At 42.9% G+C, this 18151-nt stretch overlaps 2 protein-coding genes across 50 annotated transcripts in view; one reads left to right on the top strand and one right to left on the bottom strand.

Moving 5' to 3' along the window:
- The window catches only part of PLEKHA3 (pleckstrin homology domain containing A3), a 138381-nt gene that overhangs the window by 35510 nt on the left and 84720 nt on the right, over positions 1-18151 (top strand). The window lies entirely within an intron of this gene.
- The window catches only part of TTN (titin), a 282014-nt gene continuing 277758 nt past the window's right edge, over positions 13896-18151 (bottom strand). For 40 of the 41 annotated variants that reach the window (XM_067741398.1, XM_067741403.1, XM_067741365.1 and 37 more), the window contains 5 exons: positions 17871-18027; positions 16444-17135; positions 16194-16347; positions 15355-15657; positions 13896-15217 (listed from right to left, as the gene is read on the bottom strand). In XM_067741398.1, the coding sequence (XP_067597499.1) occupies positions 14919-15217; positions 15355-15657; positions 16194-16347; positions 16444-17135; positions 17871-18027 (1605 nt within the window). In that variant the 3' untranslated portion in view covers positions 13896-14918. The remainder of the gene's footprint in view (positions 15218-15354; positions 15658-16193; positions 16348-16443; positions 17136-17870; positions 18028-18151) is intronic. The other variant, XM_067741379.1, reaches the window with a different exon arrangement.

The following is an 18151-nucleotide window of genomic DNA, read 5'->3' as shown; positions in this document are numbered from 1 at the left end:
TCCAGCTTGTTTGGGTTGTTTGAGGCAGGGAAGTGGGAGTAGAGAGGGGACAGCCAGCCCCCCTTATGGATGTGGGCCAGGGTTCTCAGCAGGGTGGGGAATGAGGAGTCAGGTGTCCTGACTAAAATCTAAAAACATTGCAGTGATGTCAGATGAACTGGAGTCTGTAAACAAAGAACTGGCTTCATTCCTGTTACAATTGCAGAGAATTCTGCCCCCATGTTCCTCTCTGAGGCTGAGGCTGGTGTCAGACCAGGTTCCCTCCACATCCCTGAGATTTCCCCTATAACTCAGGGAATTTATACCTATTATATCCTTAGCAAGGAACATTTGTCTTTGAGGCTCTGCTGGTTCAGGAGACCTTGTAGGTAAGTACAGTCGGTGTTCTGTATCCATGGGTTCTGCATCCTTGGATTCAACCAACAACGGGTAGAAAATACTTGAAAAACAAAATTCCAGAAAGTTCCAAAAAGCAAAACTTGAATTTGCTGCACCAGCAAATATTTGCATAGCATTTACATTGTATTTACAACGATTTACATAGCATTTACATTCTATTATGCATAAGTAATCTAGAGATGATTTAAAGTATACAGAAGGATGTGCTTTGGCTATATGCGAATACTACGCCATTTTATATAAGGGACTTGAGCATGTGTGGATTTTGGTATCCACTGTGGTCCTTGAACCAATCCCCCCCCCCAGTTCCCCGCTATACTGAGGGGCAGCTATACTGAGGGGCAACTGTACGCACCAACACAAGGCTTGTTAACAGAGGCCCCTCCTGGCTGAGGAAGGAGAGGAATCCCAAGCACCAGAGCCGTGAAAGTGGTTTCCAAAGTGGGGCTTATCCTCTTTTTAAGGGAGCTGTGTGTAGATACTTTTTTTTTTTACGTCTTTATTGGAGTATAATTGCTTTACAATGGTGTGTTAGTTTCTGCTTTATAAAAAAGGGAATCAGCTATACATATACATATGTTCCCATATCTCTTCCCTCTTGCGTCTCCTGCCCTCCCACCCTCCCGATCCCACCCCTCCAGGCGGTCACAAAGCACCGAGCTGATCTCCCTGTGCTATGCGGCTGCTTCCCACTAGCTATCTACCTTACGTTTTGTAGTGTATATATGTCCATGCCACTCTCTCACTTTGTCCCAGCTTACCCCTTCCCCTCCCCATATCCTCAAGTCCATTCTCTAGTAGGTCTGTGTCTTTATTCCTGCTTTACCCCTAGGTTCTTCATGACATTTTTTCCCCCTAAATTCCATATATATGTGTTAGCATATGGTATTTGTCTTTCTCTTTCTGACTTCACTCTGTATGACAGACTCTAGGTCCATCCACCTCATTACAAATAGCTCAATTTCGTTTCTTTTTATAGCTGAGTAATATTCCATTGTATATATGTGCCACATCTTCTTTATCCATTCATCCAATGATGGACACTTAGGTTGTTTACATCTCCTGGCTATTGTAAATAGAGCTGCAATGAACATTTTGGTACATGACTCTTTTTGAATTATGGTTTTCTCAGGGTATATGCCCAGTAGTGGGAATGCTGGGTCATATGGTAGTTGTATTTGTAGTTTTTTAAGGAAACTCCATACTGTTCTCCATAGTGGCTGTACCAATTCACATTCCCACCAGCAGTGCAAGAGTGTTCCCTTTTCTCCACACCGTCTCCAGCATTTATTGTTTCTAGATTTTTTGATGATGGCCATTCTGACTGGTGTGAGATGATATCTCATTGTAGTTTTGATTTGCATTTCTCTAATGATTAATGATGTTGAGCATTCTTTCATGTGTTTGTTGGCAGTCTGTATATCTTTGGAGAGATGTCTATTTAGGTCTTCTGCCCATTTGTGGATTGGGTTGTTTGTTTTTTTGTTATTGAGCTGCATGAGCTGCTTGTAAACTTTGGAGATTAATCCTTTGTCAGTTGCTTCATTTGCAAATATTTTCTCCCATTCTGAGGGTTGTCTTTTGGTACTGTTTATGGTTTCCTTTGCTGTGCAAAAGCTTTGAAGTTTCATTAGGTCCCATTTGTTTATTTTTGTTTTTATTTCCATTTCTCTGGGAGGTGGGTCAAAAAGGATCTTGCTGTTATTTATGTCATAGAGTGTTCTGCCTATATTTTCCTCTAAGAGTTTGATAGTTTCTGGCCTTACATTTAGGTCTTTAATCCATTTTGAGCTTATTTTTGTGTATGGTGTTAGGGAGTGATCTAATCTCATACTTTTACATGTAGCTGTCCAGTTTTCCCAGCACCACTTATTGAAGAGGCTGTCCTTTCTCCACTGTACATTCCTGCCTTCTTTATCAAAGATAAGTTGGCCATATGTGCGTGGGTTTATCTCTGGGCTTTCTATCCTGTTCCATTGATCTATATTTCTGTTTTTGTGCCAGTACCATACTGTCTTGATTACTGTAGCTTTGTAGTATAGTCTGAAGTCAGGGAGCCTGATTCCTCCAGCTCCGTTTTTCTTTCTCAAGATTGCTTTGGCTATTGGGGGTCTTTTGTGTTTCCAAACAAATTGTGAAATTTTTTGTTCTAGTTCAGTGAAAAATGCCAGTGGTAGTTTGATAGGGATTGCATTGAATCTGTAGATTGCTTTGGGTAATAGAGCCATTTTCACAATGTTGATTCTTCCAATCCAAGAACATGGTATATCTCTCCATCTATTTGTATCATCTTTAATTTCTTTCATCAGTGTCTTATAATTTTCTGCATAGAAGTCTTTTGTCTCCTTAGGTAGGTTTATTCCTAGATATTTTATTCTGTTTGTTGCGGTGGTAAATGGGAGTGTTTTCTTGATTTCACTTTCAGATTTTTCATCATTAGTGTATAGGAATGCCAGAGATTTCTGTGCATTAATTTTGTATCCTGCTACTTTACCAATTCATTGATTAGCTCTAGTAGTTTTCTGGTAGCATCTTTAGGATTCTATGTATAGTATTATGTCATCTGCAAACAGTGACAGCTTTACTTCTTCTTTTCCAACTTGGATTCCTTTTATTTCCTTTTCTGCTCTGATTGCTGTGGCTAAAACTTCGAAAATTATGCTGAGTAAGAGTGGTGAGAGTGGGCAACCTTGTCTTGTTCCTGATCTTAGTGGAAATGCTTTCAGTTTTTCACCATTGAGGACGATGTTGGCTGTGGGTTTGTCATATATGGCCTTTATTATGTTGAGGAAAGTTCCCTCCTGCCTACTTTCTGGAGGGTTTTTTTTTTTTTTTTTTTTTTTTGCTGTATGCGGGCCTCTCACTGTTGTGGCCTCTCCCGTTGCGGAGCACAGGCTCTGGACCCGCAGGCTCAGCAGCCATGGCTCACGGGCCCAGCCGCTCCGCCGCATGTGGGATCTTCCTGGACCGGAGCACAAACCCGTGTCCCCTGCATCGGCAGGCAGACTCTCAACCACTGTGCCACCAGGGAAGCCCTGGAGGGTTTTTAATCATAAATGGATGTTGAATTTTGTCGAAAGCTTTCTCTGCATCTATTGAGATGACCATATGGTTTTTCTCCTTCAGTTTGTTAATATGGTGTATCCCATTGATTGATTTGCATATATTGAAGAATCGTTGCATTCCTGGAATAAACCCCACTGGTTCATGGTGTATGATCCTTTTAATGTGCTATTGGATTGTTTGCTAGTATTTTGTTGAGGATTTTTGCATCTGTGTTCATCAGTTATGTTGGCCTGTAGTTTTCTTTCTTTGTGACATCCTTGTCTGGTTTGGTATCAGGGTGATAGTGGCTTCATAGAATGAGTTTGGGAGTGTTCCTCCCTCTGCTATAGTTTGGAAGAGTTTCAGAAGGATAGGTGTTAGCTCTTCTCTAAATGTTTGATAGAATTCGCCTGTGAAGCCATCTGGTTCTGGGCTTTTCTTTGTTGAAATTTTTTTTTTTTTTTTTTCTTTGTGGTACGCGGGCCTCTCACTGCTGTGGCCTCTCCCATTGCGGAGCACAGGCTCCAGATGCGCAGGCTCAGTGGCCACGCCTCACAGGCATAGCCGCTCCGCGGCATGTGGGATCCTCCCAGACGGGGGCACGAATCCGTGTCCCCTGCATCGTCAGGCGGACTCTCAACCACTGGGCCACCAGGGAAGCCCGGTTGGAAGATTTTTAATCACAGTTTCAATTTCAGTGCTTGTGATTGGTCTGTTCATATTTTCTATTTCTTCCTGATTCAGTCTTGGCAGGTTGTGCATTTCTAAGAATTTGTCCATTTCTTCATGGTTGTCCATTTTATTGGCATAGAGTTGCTTGTAGTAATCTCTCATGATCCTTTGTATTTGTGCAGTGTCAGTTGTTACTTCTCCTTTTTATTTCTAATTCTGTTCATTTGAGTCTTCTCCCTTTTTTTCTTGATGAGTCTGGCTAATGGTTTATCAATTTTGTTTTTCTTCTCAAAGAAACAGCTTTTAATTTTATTGATCTTTGCTATCGTTTCCTTCAATTGTTTTTCATTTATTTCTGATCTGATCTTTATGATTTCTTTCCTTCTGTTAACTTTGGGGTTTTTTGTTCTTCTTTCTCTAATTGCTTTAGGTGCAAGTTTAGGTTGTTTATTTGAGATGTTTCCTGCTTCTTAAAGTAGGATTGTATTGCTATAAACTTCCCTCTTAGAACTGCTTTTGCTGCATCCCATAGGTTTTGGGTCATCGTGTCTCCATTGTCATTTGTTTCTAGGTATTTTTTTGTTTCCTCTTTGATTTCTTCAAAGTGATCACTTCATTATTTCTTCAAGTGATCACTTCATTATTAAGTAGTGTATTGTTTAGCCTCCATGTGTTTATATTTTTTACAGATCTTTCCCTGTAATTGATATCTAGTCTCATAGCGCTGTGGTCGGAAAAGATACTTGATACAATTTCAATTTTCTTAAATTTACCAAGGCTTGATTTGTGACCCAAAATATGATCTATCCTGGAGAATGTTCCATGAGCACTTGAGGAAAATGTGTATTCTGTTGTTTTTGGATGGAATGTCCTATAAATATCAATTAAGTCCATCTTGTTTAATATAACATTTAAAGCTTGTGTTTCCTTATTTATTTTCATTTTGGATGATCTGTCCATTGGTGAAAGTGGGGTCTTAAAGTCCCCTACTATGAATTTGTTACTGTCGATTTACCCTTTTATGGCTGTTAGTATTTGCCATATGTATTGAGGTGCTCCTATGTTGGATGAATAAATATTTACAATTGTTATATCTTCTTCTTGGATCGATCCCTTGATCATTATGCAGTGTCCTTCTTTGTCTCTTCTAATAGTCTTTAAAGTCTATTTTGTCTGATATGAGAATTGCTACTCCAGCTTTCTTTTGGTTTCCATTTGCATGGAATGTCTTTTTCCATCCCCTCACTTTCAGTCTGTATGTGTCTCTAGGTCTGAAGTGGGTCTCTTGTAGACAGCATATATATGGGTCTTATTTTTGTATCCATTCAGCCAGTCTGTGTCTTTTGGTGGGAGCATTTAATCCATTTACATTTAAGGTAATTATCGATATGTATGTTCCTATTCCCATTTTCTTAATTGTTTTGGGTTTGTTATTGTAGGTCTTTTCCTTCTCTTGTGTTTCTTGCCTAGAGAAGTTCCTTTAGCATTTGTTGTAAAGCTGGTTTGGTGGTGCTGAACTCTCTCAGCTTTTGCTTGTCTGCAAAGGTTTTAATTTCTCCATCAAATCTGAATGAGATCCTTGCTGGGTAGAGTAATCTTGGTTGTAGGTTTTTCTCCTTCATCACTTTAAATATGTCCTGCCAGTCCCTTCTGGCTTGCAGAGTTTCTGCTGAAAGATCAGCTGTTAACCTTATGGGGATTCCCTTGTGTGTTATTTGTTGTTTTTCCCTTGCTGCTTTTAATATGTTTTCTTTGTATTCAATTTTTGACAGTTTGATTAATATGTGTCTTGGCTTGTTTCTCCTTGGATTTATCCTGTATGGGACTCTCTGTGCTTCCTAGACTTAACTATTTCCTTTCCCATATTAGAGAAGTTTTCAACTATAATCTCTTCAAATATTTTCTCAGTCCCTTTCTTTTTCTCTTCTTCTTCTGGAACCCCTATAGTTCGAATGTTGGTGCGTTTAATGTTGTCCCAGAGTTCTCTGAGATTGTCCTCAGTTCTTTTTATTCTTTTTTCTTTATTCTGCTCTGCAGTAGTTATTTCCACTATTTTATCTTCCAGGTCACTTATCCATTCTTCTGCCTCAGTTATTCTGCCATTGATCCTATCTAGAGTATTTTTAATTTCATTTATTGTGTTGTTCATTGTTGCTTGTTTCATCTTTAGTTCTTCTAGGTCCTTGTTAAATGTTTCTTGCATTTTCTCTATTCTATTGCCAAGATTTTGGATCATCTTTACTATCATTATTCTGAATTCTTTTTCAGGTAGACTGCCTATTTCCTCATCTGTTAGGTCTGGTTGGTTTTTATCTTTCTCCTTCATCTGCTGTGTGTTTTTCTGTCTTCTTATTTTGCTTATCTTACTGTTTTGGGGGTCTCCTTTTTGCAGGTTGCAGGTTCGTAGTTCCCATTGTTTTTGGTGTCTGTCCCCAGTGGCTACAGTTGGTTCAGTGGGTTGTGTAGGCTTCCTGGTGGAGGGGACTAGTGCCTGTGTTCTGGTGGATGAGGCTGGATCTTGTCTTTCTGGTGGGCAGGTCCACGTCTGGTGGTGTGTTTTGGGGTGTCTGTGGACTTACTATGATATTAGGCAGCCTCTCTGCTAATGGGTGGGGTTGTGTTCCTGTCTTGCTAGTTGTTTGGCATAGGGTGTCCAGCACTGTAGCTTGCTGGTCGTTGAGTGAAGCTGGGCGCTGGTGTTGAGACGGAGATCTCTGGGAGATTTTTGCCGTTTGATATTATGTGGAGCTGGGAGGTCTCTTGTTGACCAGTGTCCTGAAGTTGGCTCTCCCACCTTAAAAAATATTAAGAAAAAAATTTTTTGAAAAGAAAAGAAAAGAAAAAAAACGGATGGACAGAACCCTAGGACAAATGGTGAAAGCAAAGCTATACAGACAAAATCTCACACAGAAGCATACACATACACACTCACAAAAAGAGGAAAAGGGGAAAAAATAATAAATCTTGCTCTCAAAGTCCAGCTCCTCAATTTGGGATGATTCGTTGTCTATTCATGTATTTCACAGATGCAGGGTACATCAAGTTGATTGTGGAGGTTTAATCCGCTGCTTCTGAGGCTGCTGGGAGAGATTTCCCTTTCTCTTCTTTGTTCTCCCAGCTCTCGGGGTTCAGCTTTGGACTTGGCCCCGCCTCTGCGTGTAGGTCGCCGGAGGGCGTCTGTTCTTCGCTCAGAGAGGATGGGGTTAAAGGAGTAGCTGCTTCGGGGGCTCTGGCTCACTCAGGCCGGGGAGCGGAGGGGTTCGGATGCGGGGTGAGCCTGCGGCGGCAGAGGCCGTTGTGACGTTGTACCAGCCTGAGGCGCGCCGTGCGTTCTCCCGGGGAAGTTGTCCCTGGATCACGGGGCCCTGGCAGTGGCAGGCTGCACAGGCTCCCCGCAAGGGGGTAGTGCATAGTGACCTGTGCTCGCACACAGGCTTCTTGGTGGCGGCAGCAGCAGCCTTAGCGTCTCATGCCCGTGTCAGGGGTCCGCGCTGTTAGCCGCGGCTTGCGCCCGTCTTTGGAGCTCCTTTAAGCAGCGCTCTTAATCCCCTCTCTTCGCGCACCAGGAAACAAAGAGGGAAGAAAATGTCTCTTGCCTCTTCGGCAAGTCTAGACTTTTCCCTGGACTCCCTCCCGGCTAGCCGTGGTGCACTAACCCCTGCAGGCTGTGTTCACGCCGCCAACCCCAGTCTTCTCTCTGTGCTCCGTTGGAAGCCCGGGCCTCAGCTCGCAGCCCCGCCCGCCCCGGCGGGTGAGCAGACAAGCCTCTCGGGCTGGTGAGTGCCTGTCAGCACCGATCCTCTGTGCGGGAATCTGTCCGCTTTGCCCTTCGCACCCCTGTGGCTGCGCTCTCCTCCGCGCCTCCGAAGCGTCCCCACTCCGCCACCCGCAGTCTCCGCTCGCGAAGGGGCTTCCTAGCGTGTGGAATCCTTTCCTCCTTCACAGCTCCCTCCCACTGGTGCAGGTCCCGTCCCTATTCTTTTGTCTCTGTTTATTGTTTTTTCTTTTGCCCTACCCAGGTACGTGGGGGAGTTTCTTGCCTTTTGAGAGGTTTGAGGTCTTCTGCCAGCGTTCAGTAGGTGTTCTGTATGAGTTGTTCTACGTGTAGATGTATTTCTGGTGTGTAATGGAATATCACTCAGCCGTGAAATCAATGTCATAAGGCCAGTAGCAGCATAATGAGTGGATTTGGGTACGATGATTCCGGCCCGCCGTCCGCTGGACTGTCAGGGCTTCGGCCGCCGGGGCCTCTCCAGAGCCGGCAGCCTCAGTGAGGTCGCCCTCCCCTCGGGCTCCGGGGCAGTTCCGTGATGGCGGAGGGAAGAGACCCCGAGCCGGGAGTTCCAGCTCTGCGGAAACGCGGGCCTGTAGATACTTCTGAGATGGCTTTGGCATCTATCTGCTGGTTCCCTCTCTGAAATGTGTAGGGCAGTATCTCTTAAACTTTTTGCATCATTGGCATCTTTAAAAATGAAATGAAAACTAGGAACAATGTCCCTTAAAAAAAAAGAGAAAAAATATATGCATTATCTCAGGGAGCTCAGGGACCCCCTAAAGATTCTAGGATAAGCATGAATTTTAGGTTTGGAATCCTCACTTTTAGGACATGCTATCTTTTGCAGTGATTTCCTGACAGATTGGAAAGCGTTGGCATACCTGCCCACTTCTCTTACCTGCTTCCCACCTTTTCTTAAAATGGAGCAGGAGTAAGTGGGAGTCGTCCCCAGGAGCCACATTCCTGACATCGCATCATCAGAACTTGGCTTTTTGGGCCAGATTCTTCTACCTCCGTTGCAGTTCCACAGCAGTGGTCATTGTCACCGAGAAGAATTGCGGCAGTAAGTTGCCCTCCTGTCTCCACAAGTCACCCCCTCTCCCACACCTTTTCCTTTACCTGGAGAGTCTACCAGTCTGGCTTTATTACATGTTTCCCTAAGTCCCCAGACATTCTTAGGAAAGACCTTTCCACGGATGGCTATAAAGCCTAGGAATGGTAATTACAGGGACATTATGGGTTAGAAATTTGGTCATAGGTGAAGGTCTTCCTATGAGTGGAGTCTGCTGGGAGGAAATAAGCTTTTGGGCATAGAATGGCAAATACATGTCATAGTTTTCTCAGAATAGCTAAATACTTTGTAAAAGTAAAATTTGATCAAGTAACTAGTTTGCTTAAATCTCTTTCATGGTTCCCCTTACCTCTTAGAGAAAAGCCCAAAGTCCATAATAGGGTGTAAGAGGCCTTTTGCAACGTTGCCCTGCTTCTCACCTCCAGCCCTTCAGAGGTTCTTGCACCCCCTTATTAACTTTTTCTACTTTTTTGAATGTGTCGTGTTCTCCTTGCCCCAGACCTCTGCAGGCGCAAGGATCCTCTGCCTGAAAGCTCCTCCTTATCTCCTCAGTTCACCCCACACTTTAGGTCACAGCTTCTACATGTAACTTCCTCTAATCTGACTGTTCCTCAATTCTCTGACTGGATCAGATGCCCTAGCAATGTGCTCTCAAACGCCTTGGATTTTTCTTTTTTTTAAATTTTTATTTATTTATATTTTTTGTGTTACGTGGGCCTCTCACTGCTGTGGCCTCTCCCATTGCGGAGCACAGGCTCCGGGCACGCAGGCTCAGCAGCCATGGCTCGTGGGCCCAGCTGCTCCGCGGCATGTGGGATCCTCCCGGACCGGGGCACAAATCTGTGTCCCCTGCATCGGCAGGCGGACTCTCAACCACTGCGCCACCAGGGAAGCCCCGGATTTTTCTTTTTTTATCATAGCACTTAATTTCATTTCTTAGGTGATACCCAGTTCCTCCTCTACCAAGATCCAATCCTCTTCACACCTCCCATGTTTCCACCTACTGTGGCCTGTCTCAGCCTACATCATGTACAGTACCAGTGAAAACAGTTCCATCATCAGATAAGTTCGGGGAGCATTGTATCGCCTCTTGGAGGACCACAACACACACTAGCTCATCAAAGGCTCTGGGAAGTCCTGCATAAAGAAGTACGGTTTCCCAAATCCTAAGTTTATTTGGCTGTGGGACAATTTTCCCATAATATCTACCAACATCTTGAGGAAGAGTTTGGGAAACATTGACCCAGACATACCAAAAGGCATAAAACTATTTTTATAACCTTAGAATAAAAATCGATGGGCCAGGTCTTCCTGGGTGGTGCAGTGGTTGAGAATCTGCCTGCCAATGCAGGGGACACAGGTTCGAGCCCTGGTCCGGGAAGATCCCACATGCTGCAGAGCAACTAAGCTCTTGCGCCACAACTACTGAGCCTGCGCTCTAGAGCCCGTGAGCCACAGCTACTGAGCCCGCGTGCCACAACTACTGAAGCCCGCGTGCCTAGAGCCCGTGCTCCACAACAGGAGAAGCCATTGCAATCAGAAGCCCGAAAACCCAACGGAGCCAAAAATAAATTAAATAAATAAATTTATTTAGAAAAAAGAAAATAGATTGGCCCATCGATTTTTTTTGTGTGTGTGGCTGCTTTGGGTCTTCGTTGCTGTGTGCAGGCTTTCTCTAGTTGCGGCGAACGGGGGCTACTCTTCGTTGAAGTGCGCGGGCTTCTCATTGCAATGGCTTCTCCTGTTGTGGAGCACGGGCTCTAGGCACGCGGCCTTCAGTAGTTGTGGCACGCGGGCTCTAGAGCACAGGCTCAGTAGTTGTGATGCAAGGGCTTAGTTGCTCCGCGGCATGTGGAATCTTCGTGGACCAAGGCTCGAACCTGTGTCCCCTGCATTGGCAGGCGGATTCTCAACCACTGCACCACCAGAAAAGGGCGGCCAATCTCTCTTGCAAAAGTCCTTCTATTTACCTAGCAGACACTGTTTTCTCCTATTACAAGGAAACTGGGTTTTCTCGGCCCGAATTTCTTAAAATTACATTTGGGGCTGAATAAACAAATACAAATTACTTTCTTTTCCTGGAGCACAATCATAAAACATTTTTCTTGAAATATAATGTCTCACTATGGAGACTGTCAATTTAACCTGTTATTTTACTGGCTGTTTCTGATTTACCTACCTCCCTACCTCTAGATGGTTCATCTATATAATTGGCTACTACTGGTTAGAGATAATAAATTCATCTTTTGAGAAACTCTACCAAAAGACTTCTTTTAAAGATGTGCTGTCTCATGCCCATCATGTCTAGTGTTATGGGTTGAGCTGTGTACCCCTTCCCACAGATATGTTGGGGTCCTAAACTCTGGTACCTCAGGATGTGACCTTATTTGGAGATAGTCTTTACACAGACAATAAAGTTAAAATAAGGTAAAATTAGTGTGAAACCTAATCCAATATTGCTGATGTCCTTCTAAACAGGGGATATTTGGACCCACACATGCATGCAGGGAGAATGCTATGTGAACAGGTGGCCATCTACGAGTCAAGCAGAGAGGCCTGGAACAGATCCTTCCCTAACAACTCTCAGAAGGAACCAGTCCTGTTGACACTTTCATTTAGGACTCCTAGCCGCCTCCTCGCCGCCCTGCAGGGTTGTGGTACTTTGTTCTAGCAGCCCTAGCAAAATAATACATCTAGTGATTACAAGTGAGGTCTGTGTTACACCCCCTCTAAAATGTTTTTCTGGTCCCTAACTTCGATGTTTTGCATGGTGGTCTCTAATATAATACTGATTGCTGGTGTTTATTGGGTGCTGTGGCAGCACTGCTCTAAGAGTTTCACATGTAGTAATTTGTTTAATCCTCACAAAACCTGTGAGGTTGATGCTGTTGTTATTCCCATCTTATGGGTGAGAACATCAAGGGATAGAGAAGGTCAGTAATTACTCCAGGTGACACAAGTTAGCAAATAGCAGATCCTGGATTTGGGTTGGTACTCTGGGTTTTGAGTGCGTATATATAATTCCTACACTATGCTGCTTATGAGTGTAGCCAAGTGGGGGCTTTATAAAATAGACAGGAAGGATTCAGCAGAAAGAGGGGCAGGAAGAGAGTGAAGATTACTCATAGGTTTTGTGGATTGGAGGGTTGAACCAGGAAGAAGGTGTCTGCTTGCTGCTCTCTGGCGGCCCCTGCCGACAGGGGGGAGAGAGACAAGGTGGTCTGAACCGGAAATGCAAAGTTGCTGGGAAGGCATTCCTGGTGCTGTTGGAGGTGGGGTGGGATTGACAGGAATCCCCACCCACCCTACGCGGGGGAGCGCCGTTATTGGAGGCGCTCTCGGAGGGAGGCTGGCTGGTAAACCCGGAAAGGGGTGCTTGTAGTTCCAGCCGGAGGGCCTCTGAGGGCCTTCCCAGGATCCTCCCTACGCAGTCCTCTCACGTGTGACCCCTTGGCCACACCCTGCTGCTCTCAGAGGCGTGGGCTTCTGCTACTGGTTGAAAAGAAGTCAGGCCTCTCGGCGTGGCGTGGATTTCCTTCCCGGGATAGGCCTTAGCCCCTCCCCTTTCTCCCAGGCCCAAAATGGATCTCTGGATTTGGGAGCTGCAGCTACAGTTCCTTCAGCTTCAGAATTCTGAGCAGCACGGACTGCGCCCCAGCCACGGATAGGACTCCTTAGAACATCAGCCTGTCAGGGCTGGGAGTCATCCTCAGGAATCCCTGCCTCTCTCGTTTTAAGGTAAGAACTGGCATTTCAAGCTGTTAGATGGTGTAGTGGGTGCTGTGCGTACCTCCCAGATCCAGGTGATGTGTACCCGGCCCAGTTTCTTGTGTATTGGCTGTTTAGCTGCCCTAGTCTGCAGAGATTGCTCTGGCCAAGGGGTGCCCCTCACCCCGGAGGTTATTTCCCTCTTCCCGCCGCCGCTCCCACAAGCTCCCAGCCTGTAGGCACTAACTGGCAGATAAGCAGGTAGAGAAGGTCAGCGCCCTTGCTCCCAGGTGGAACCAACTCTGGTGCAATTTATGCTGCCTGTGGGATGCGGCTGAAGCTCCCGCGGAGACCACATACTTGCTTAGCTTTCTTCCTCTACTCTGCTTCCCTCACTTCCTTTTTCCTGAGAGCAGTCCCTCAAAAAATTACTTATGCTAGAGTCAAGTCTTAGGCTCTGCCTTTAGGGCATCTGACTTAAGACAGAATACTTGCTGAATAAATTAACGAAGACCCAAGATCTTCTTTGGGGGAGTAAGAATTGACAGTGCATTTGCTTCAGCTTTGGCCGCTTGTACTTACATTTAGGGGGTAATTTAGGCAAAGAATCGACTTTATAGGTTTACAATTAGGATTATCTAATTGAGGTGGATAAATACAGATTTTTCTGGTGCTAGAGATTTTATTATGAAGTTGTTTTGAAAAGCCTAGTAGGACTATACCATTTAAAACGAGTTCTTTAGCTTTGAGGACTTTGATTTGTTCTGTCTCAGTTTGGAGCTGCAATAGTCAGTAATGGATTCAGTTGCACAATTGATCATTTTCCCTGAAATTGTCATATTCTTTTCTATACTCCTTGAGGGACAGGGTCTATTTCATCTTGCTCATCTTTGCGTTGCTGTCTGGCACAAAATATCGTGAATTGTAATGTTCAATATCTTTGGATTTAACGAATCAGCTCCCATAAAAATATTTTTCTTGATAATAAGTTTAGAAGATTTGATCTAATACTTTGGGGGATTTTTGTTAACTTTTGGGGGTAACTTTATCCATGAGAATCATATCTATGCTTTAAAAAAATTGTGGAATGCATTCAACATGGTAATTTAAATATTTGCTGTGAAGAACTTGAGTTGCTTCTTCTTATCTATGATCATTTCTGTGATTTGCAAAGGCACATACCTCCCCAACCCCAGAATTTTACAGAAAACAACCAATCACAAATTTTGAGGTGCAGATAGCTTGCTTTATTTTGTTGTTACTATCTCAAGGAGGTCCAACAATTATAACTAACAATTGAATTTAAACCTGCATGAAAAGAACTACATCAAATTGATATTTTGGGCAGTTAGTAATATTTTGTTGTTTTTAATTTAACGACAGCTTTATTTTGTTGTTGTTGTTCTTTATTTTTTGCTGTGGCTCATTGCTTAGTTGCCCCGGTTTCTCTGGTGTAATTTAAATTTAGAGCTACCACACGAAGGCGTTGGCTGCACCCCGGGACCTCCAAGAGTTGGCACTGCTCTGGCATAGGAACGCATGAACAGCTTGGTTAAATGAGGGGATGGCCAGGTGATGTTGCTTTTCCAAGCTACCCAGGCACTCTCTATGGTCAGAGACAGTGTGAAATGAGCGAACAAAGTGTTGGCCGTTGCACTTTGCTCTGGTAATATTTAAGTCATGATCATTTTGAGTGTGACATCATCAGAGAAAATGTAAGACGTTAAAGTGTTGCTTACAGGAGGGTAAATGCAAACATCACCAATGCCTTACATTTCTGATTCAGTAAGTATTGGTGCACATATCAGGTGACGTGCACAGCATCATGTCGGTGGATAGGACATCTTCAATGGGGAATTTCTCGACCCATTGAGGCATACTTAGACATCAACATTATGTTGAGGCACAAAGATTGATTAAGTGTTGAGCAGGGTATTCGTTCCATAAGAAACTTTCTCCTACCAACAGTTAGTTTCAACAGTTACATTGTAAAATGTCATAAAATAAATGGTACAAAACTTTATAACCGTTAATTCGGCTATATACAGTATGTACATGTCACTAGAAAATGTATAATCTTAGGTCAACAATTAAGAAAAGATTGAAATGCATATTTTTGAACTTCGACTCATTTAGGTTGATACAAAACTACATTTTTTTTTTAAGTATTTACAGATGAGAAAGATTAGTCTATGTGAATCGTTCAGGAAAGGTTAAGAATGTCTGAATATGAGAGCACAGGCCCTCTTAAATGGATCGAATATTTATATTCACAGTAGCTGAGTCAGATCCAAATTCATTCTCTAAGCGCAGGGTATAAAGTCCACCATCTTGTTTCTGTACATCCATGATGATCAGAGTTGTCAGGTCATCTGTGTTTTCAGTATGGAATCTCCCTTGCTGTTCTTGATTTTGAATTTTTCTTCCACCATGGGACCATGTTATTTCTGGGGTAGGCTCACCCGTAAAAGCGCAGGCTACTGTTAAAACTTTGCCCTCGTCAATGCTGATTTCAGAGGGAAGAGCTTCAATTTTAGGTGGAATTCCTTTATGGAACAACAACAACAAAAAAGTTTTAGGATCACTGAAAATATAACAGTTTGCTTTCTACTGAATTGTATGTACTAAGGACTCTACCATGCTACTAGGCTTGTCTACCTCTACCAGTAATTTGATTGCTCACCTCTTAGGCCTGCTTTAAGCATCGTACTAGTTGAGCTTTCCAGTTGTGTCATACTAGATTTTCCCATAAAACTGCTGGAACTCATTTCTACAAAAGACTCTTGCATGGAGGACATGCTTTGGGCAGACATGCTTGCAAATTTCATTTCGGTCATGCTGCTAGCACTGCTGCTGCTGAAACTGCTGAAGGAGGCCTCCTGCTTAGAGGCAGACATTTGGACTGACTGAGACGAGAAGCTTCCTTGCAAGCTCGTGTCACCACTTGTCCTCAATACTACCTCTCTGGGAGGTTCTTCAACTAGAGCTGTGGAGCATAGCAGATACACAGTGAACACCAATGACATCTGGTTAATTGGTGACATCTGACACTGACTTACAGAAATGGAACACTTAGACACACACACAGAAATGCAACCCAAACAATTTGCTGTGGAAGCACAAGCAAATACATACATACAGTTGTCAAGAGCTAGCTCAGTGTCTCCCAGAAACGAATCCTTATATTTCTATCATTACATTACATGCAGGTGCTAGAATCACTAGGAGAAAAATGATTAGTCATACAGAAAATAATTTTTATATTGTGCATTCTGAAAATACATGTAATAGGACAGTTGGTAGCTTTGCTTTGAAAGTTAACTTATCCATGTTCCTGTCTCGCTGTAAAGAAACGTTGACCGTTAAGAATGAATTCACACAGGAGGCCTGTGTCTCTTACACATGGAACTTAATGAGGCTCCAGAGAGTTTGCTGGGCTCAGAAGACAAAAGCAAAAAAACAAACCAAAAAACTCAGATAACGGCCTTAAGCAAGTAAGGAAAATGATAAAGATATACTTACGAAGGACCGTTAAGGAAGCAGTAGCTGAACACTGGCCATGGAAATTTTTGGCCTTAATTGTGTATTTCCCACTGTCACTTACTGAGGCCTTTCGGATTTCAAGGGAATATACGTTTCTGGAGCGACTTACGCTGATATTTGAAGAAACAGAAATCTAAAAAGAAGAGAAAAAAAGGGTTTCTTTGAGCTCTTCAGGAGTAGATGGAGTATTTAAAGCTTTCTTCAGTAATATATTCATAACTCAACTTACTGGCAGGTTGTTTTTAAACCATTCGATTTCAGGCGATGGCTCACCACTGATTTCACAAGAAAAGAGAACATTTTGTCCTTCGTTAACATTTTGAGATCTGGGCTGGGAGATGAAGGCTGGAGCATCTGAGAGTTCTTTGCTCAGGGTCAGATCATACTGACACTTGATGATTCCTTGGCTGGTTTTGCCAATGCAGGTGAGGATCCCTTCATCTTTGTGACCAGCCTGCTTGATGGTCAGCGTCTGGTCGCTGCCTGAGACGCCATATCTGTACTCCTCGGAGTTACTGAGCTCTACCCCATTCAATACCCATTTCACATCAGTGGCACCAGCAATGTTGGCTTTTAAAGTCACTTTCTGACCATCAGGTATACTCATCTGAGTAGAATATGCTTTAATCTCGGCATGAGTTCTGATTTCTTCTGATGCCTGTGATGTTTTAGTGATTTCCTCATGGACAATGGATTTTTCCAGGGAGGTCGCTTCTGATTTCTTGACTTTTTCGGAAATCAGAACTGTTGAAGCTTCCTCCTTGAGGGCCAGCTTCTCTGGAGATTTCACCTCTGACATCTTGATTTCTTCAGAAATTAGGGCTTTTTTGGAAATTTCCTCTTGGACATCTGCCTTCTTCTGGGATATACTTTTGGAGGTCTTTTGTGTCGATACTTTCTGTATCTCAGTGTCTTTTACAGCTGAAAAAGAAAGCTCTATAAGGCAAACTGAATTGGAAAGAGGCCCCACCCTCTTCTCTTGTGGATTCTGTAAGTGAATAATATACAAAGAAAAAACATTAACTTAACGCATGCAGTGTAGGTAATACCTAACTCTTTCTCAGTCCCAATCTTGGAAAGTTGTCATGCATGACTTTGGAGATCAGTGTAATGATTATTTAAACTAAACTAAACAGAAGAATGATTTTTATGACTTAAGGGGAAAAAAAGTTTTGCAAAGAATAGTTGAAGGATTTAGGAGATGGGTGGATTTAGGAGATTTTGAGTAATTAAAACAATTGAATTATGTTTTAGAAGACTGAGATGAAAGCAAACTAATTTTAATTGGGAAAACCGATACAGTTCTTTCATTAACTTTCCACTGCTTTGGAAAATTAGCAAGAGTGAAGCTTTAGGGAAGAAGTGCCATTTTGTATAATCACCTGCCTTTATTCTTAAATGTTCCTGGGAGCAGGAATCTTATATAATCTCTATGGAATCTTATATAACACCACATACAATTAGACACTTAATAAATATAAAAGTGTATGCTAACTTCAAATATGTGTATTTGTACATTTGTGTACAAATGGTATTCTGTAACTTGGTAAAAGTTTTATTTTAATACTTTGTGTGTGTGTGTAAGGAATAGTGTTTAGAAATGTTTCCTTCATATTGTTTTCTGAAAATTATCGGTAAGAATAAAAGCCAACCTACCTTTTATTGTTAATTTGCAGCTAGAGGACACAGATCCAGCTGAATTTGTTATTGTACAAGTATAAAGTCCACCGTCAGAAGTATCAGTCTTATGAATTTCTAGGAAGAATCCTCCTTTGTCTTCAGAGAGTTTATATTTACCTCCTTGTGTTATAGCCTGTAGAATGCACGTGATTTGAGTTTTAAAAAGTGATTTAATTTTAAACTTTCTTTGGGAGATGGGGAAGAGGGAAGAGGTTAGTTTTTTTAGAAGATAAGTTTAAGGATCATTTAAGAACTGG

Source organism: Pseudorca crassidens, chromosome 6, assembly GCF_039906515.1.
Source record: "Pseudorca crassidens isolate mPseCra1 chromosome 6, mPseCra1.hap1, whole genome shotgun sequence".
Lineage (NCBI taxonomy): Eukaryota > Metazoa > Chordata > Mammalia > Artiodactyla > Delphinidae > Pseudorca > Pseudorca crassidens.
This window is presented reverse-complemented; position numbering and strand designations above follow the sequence as displayed.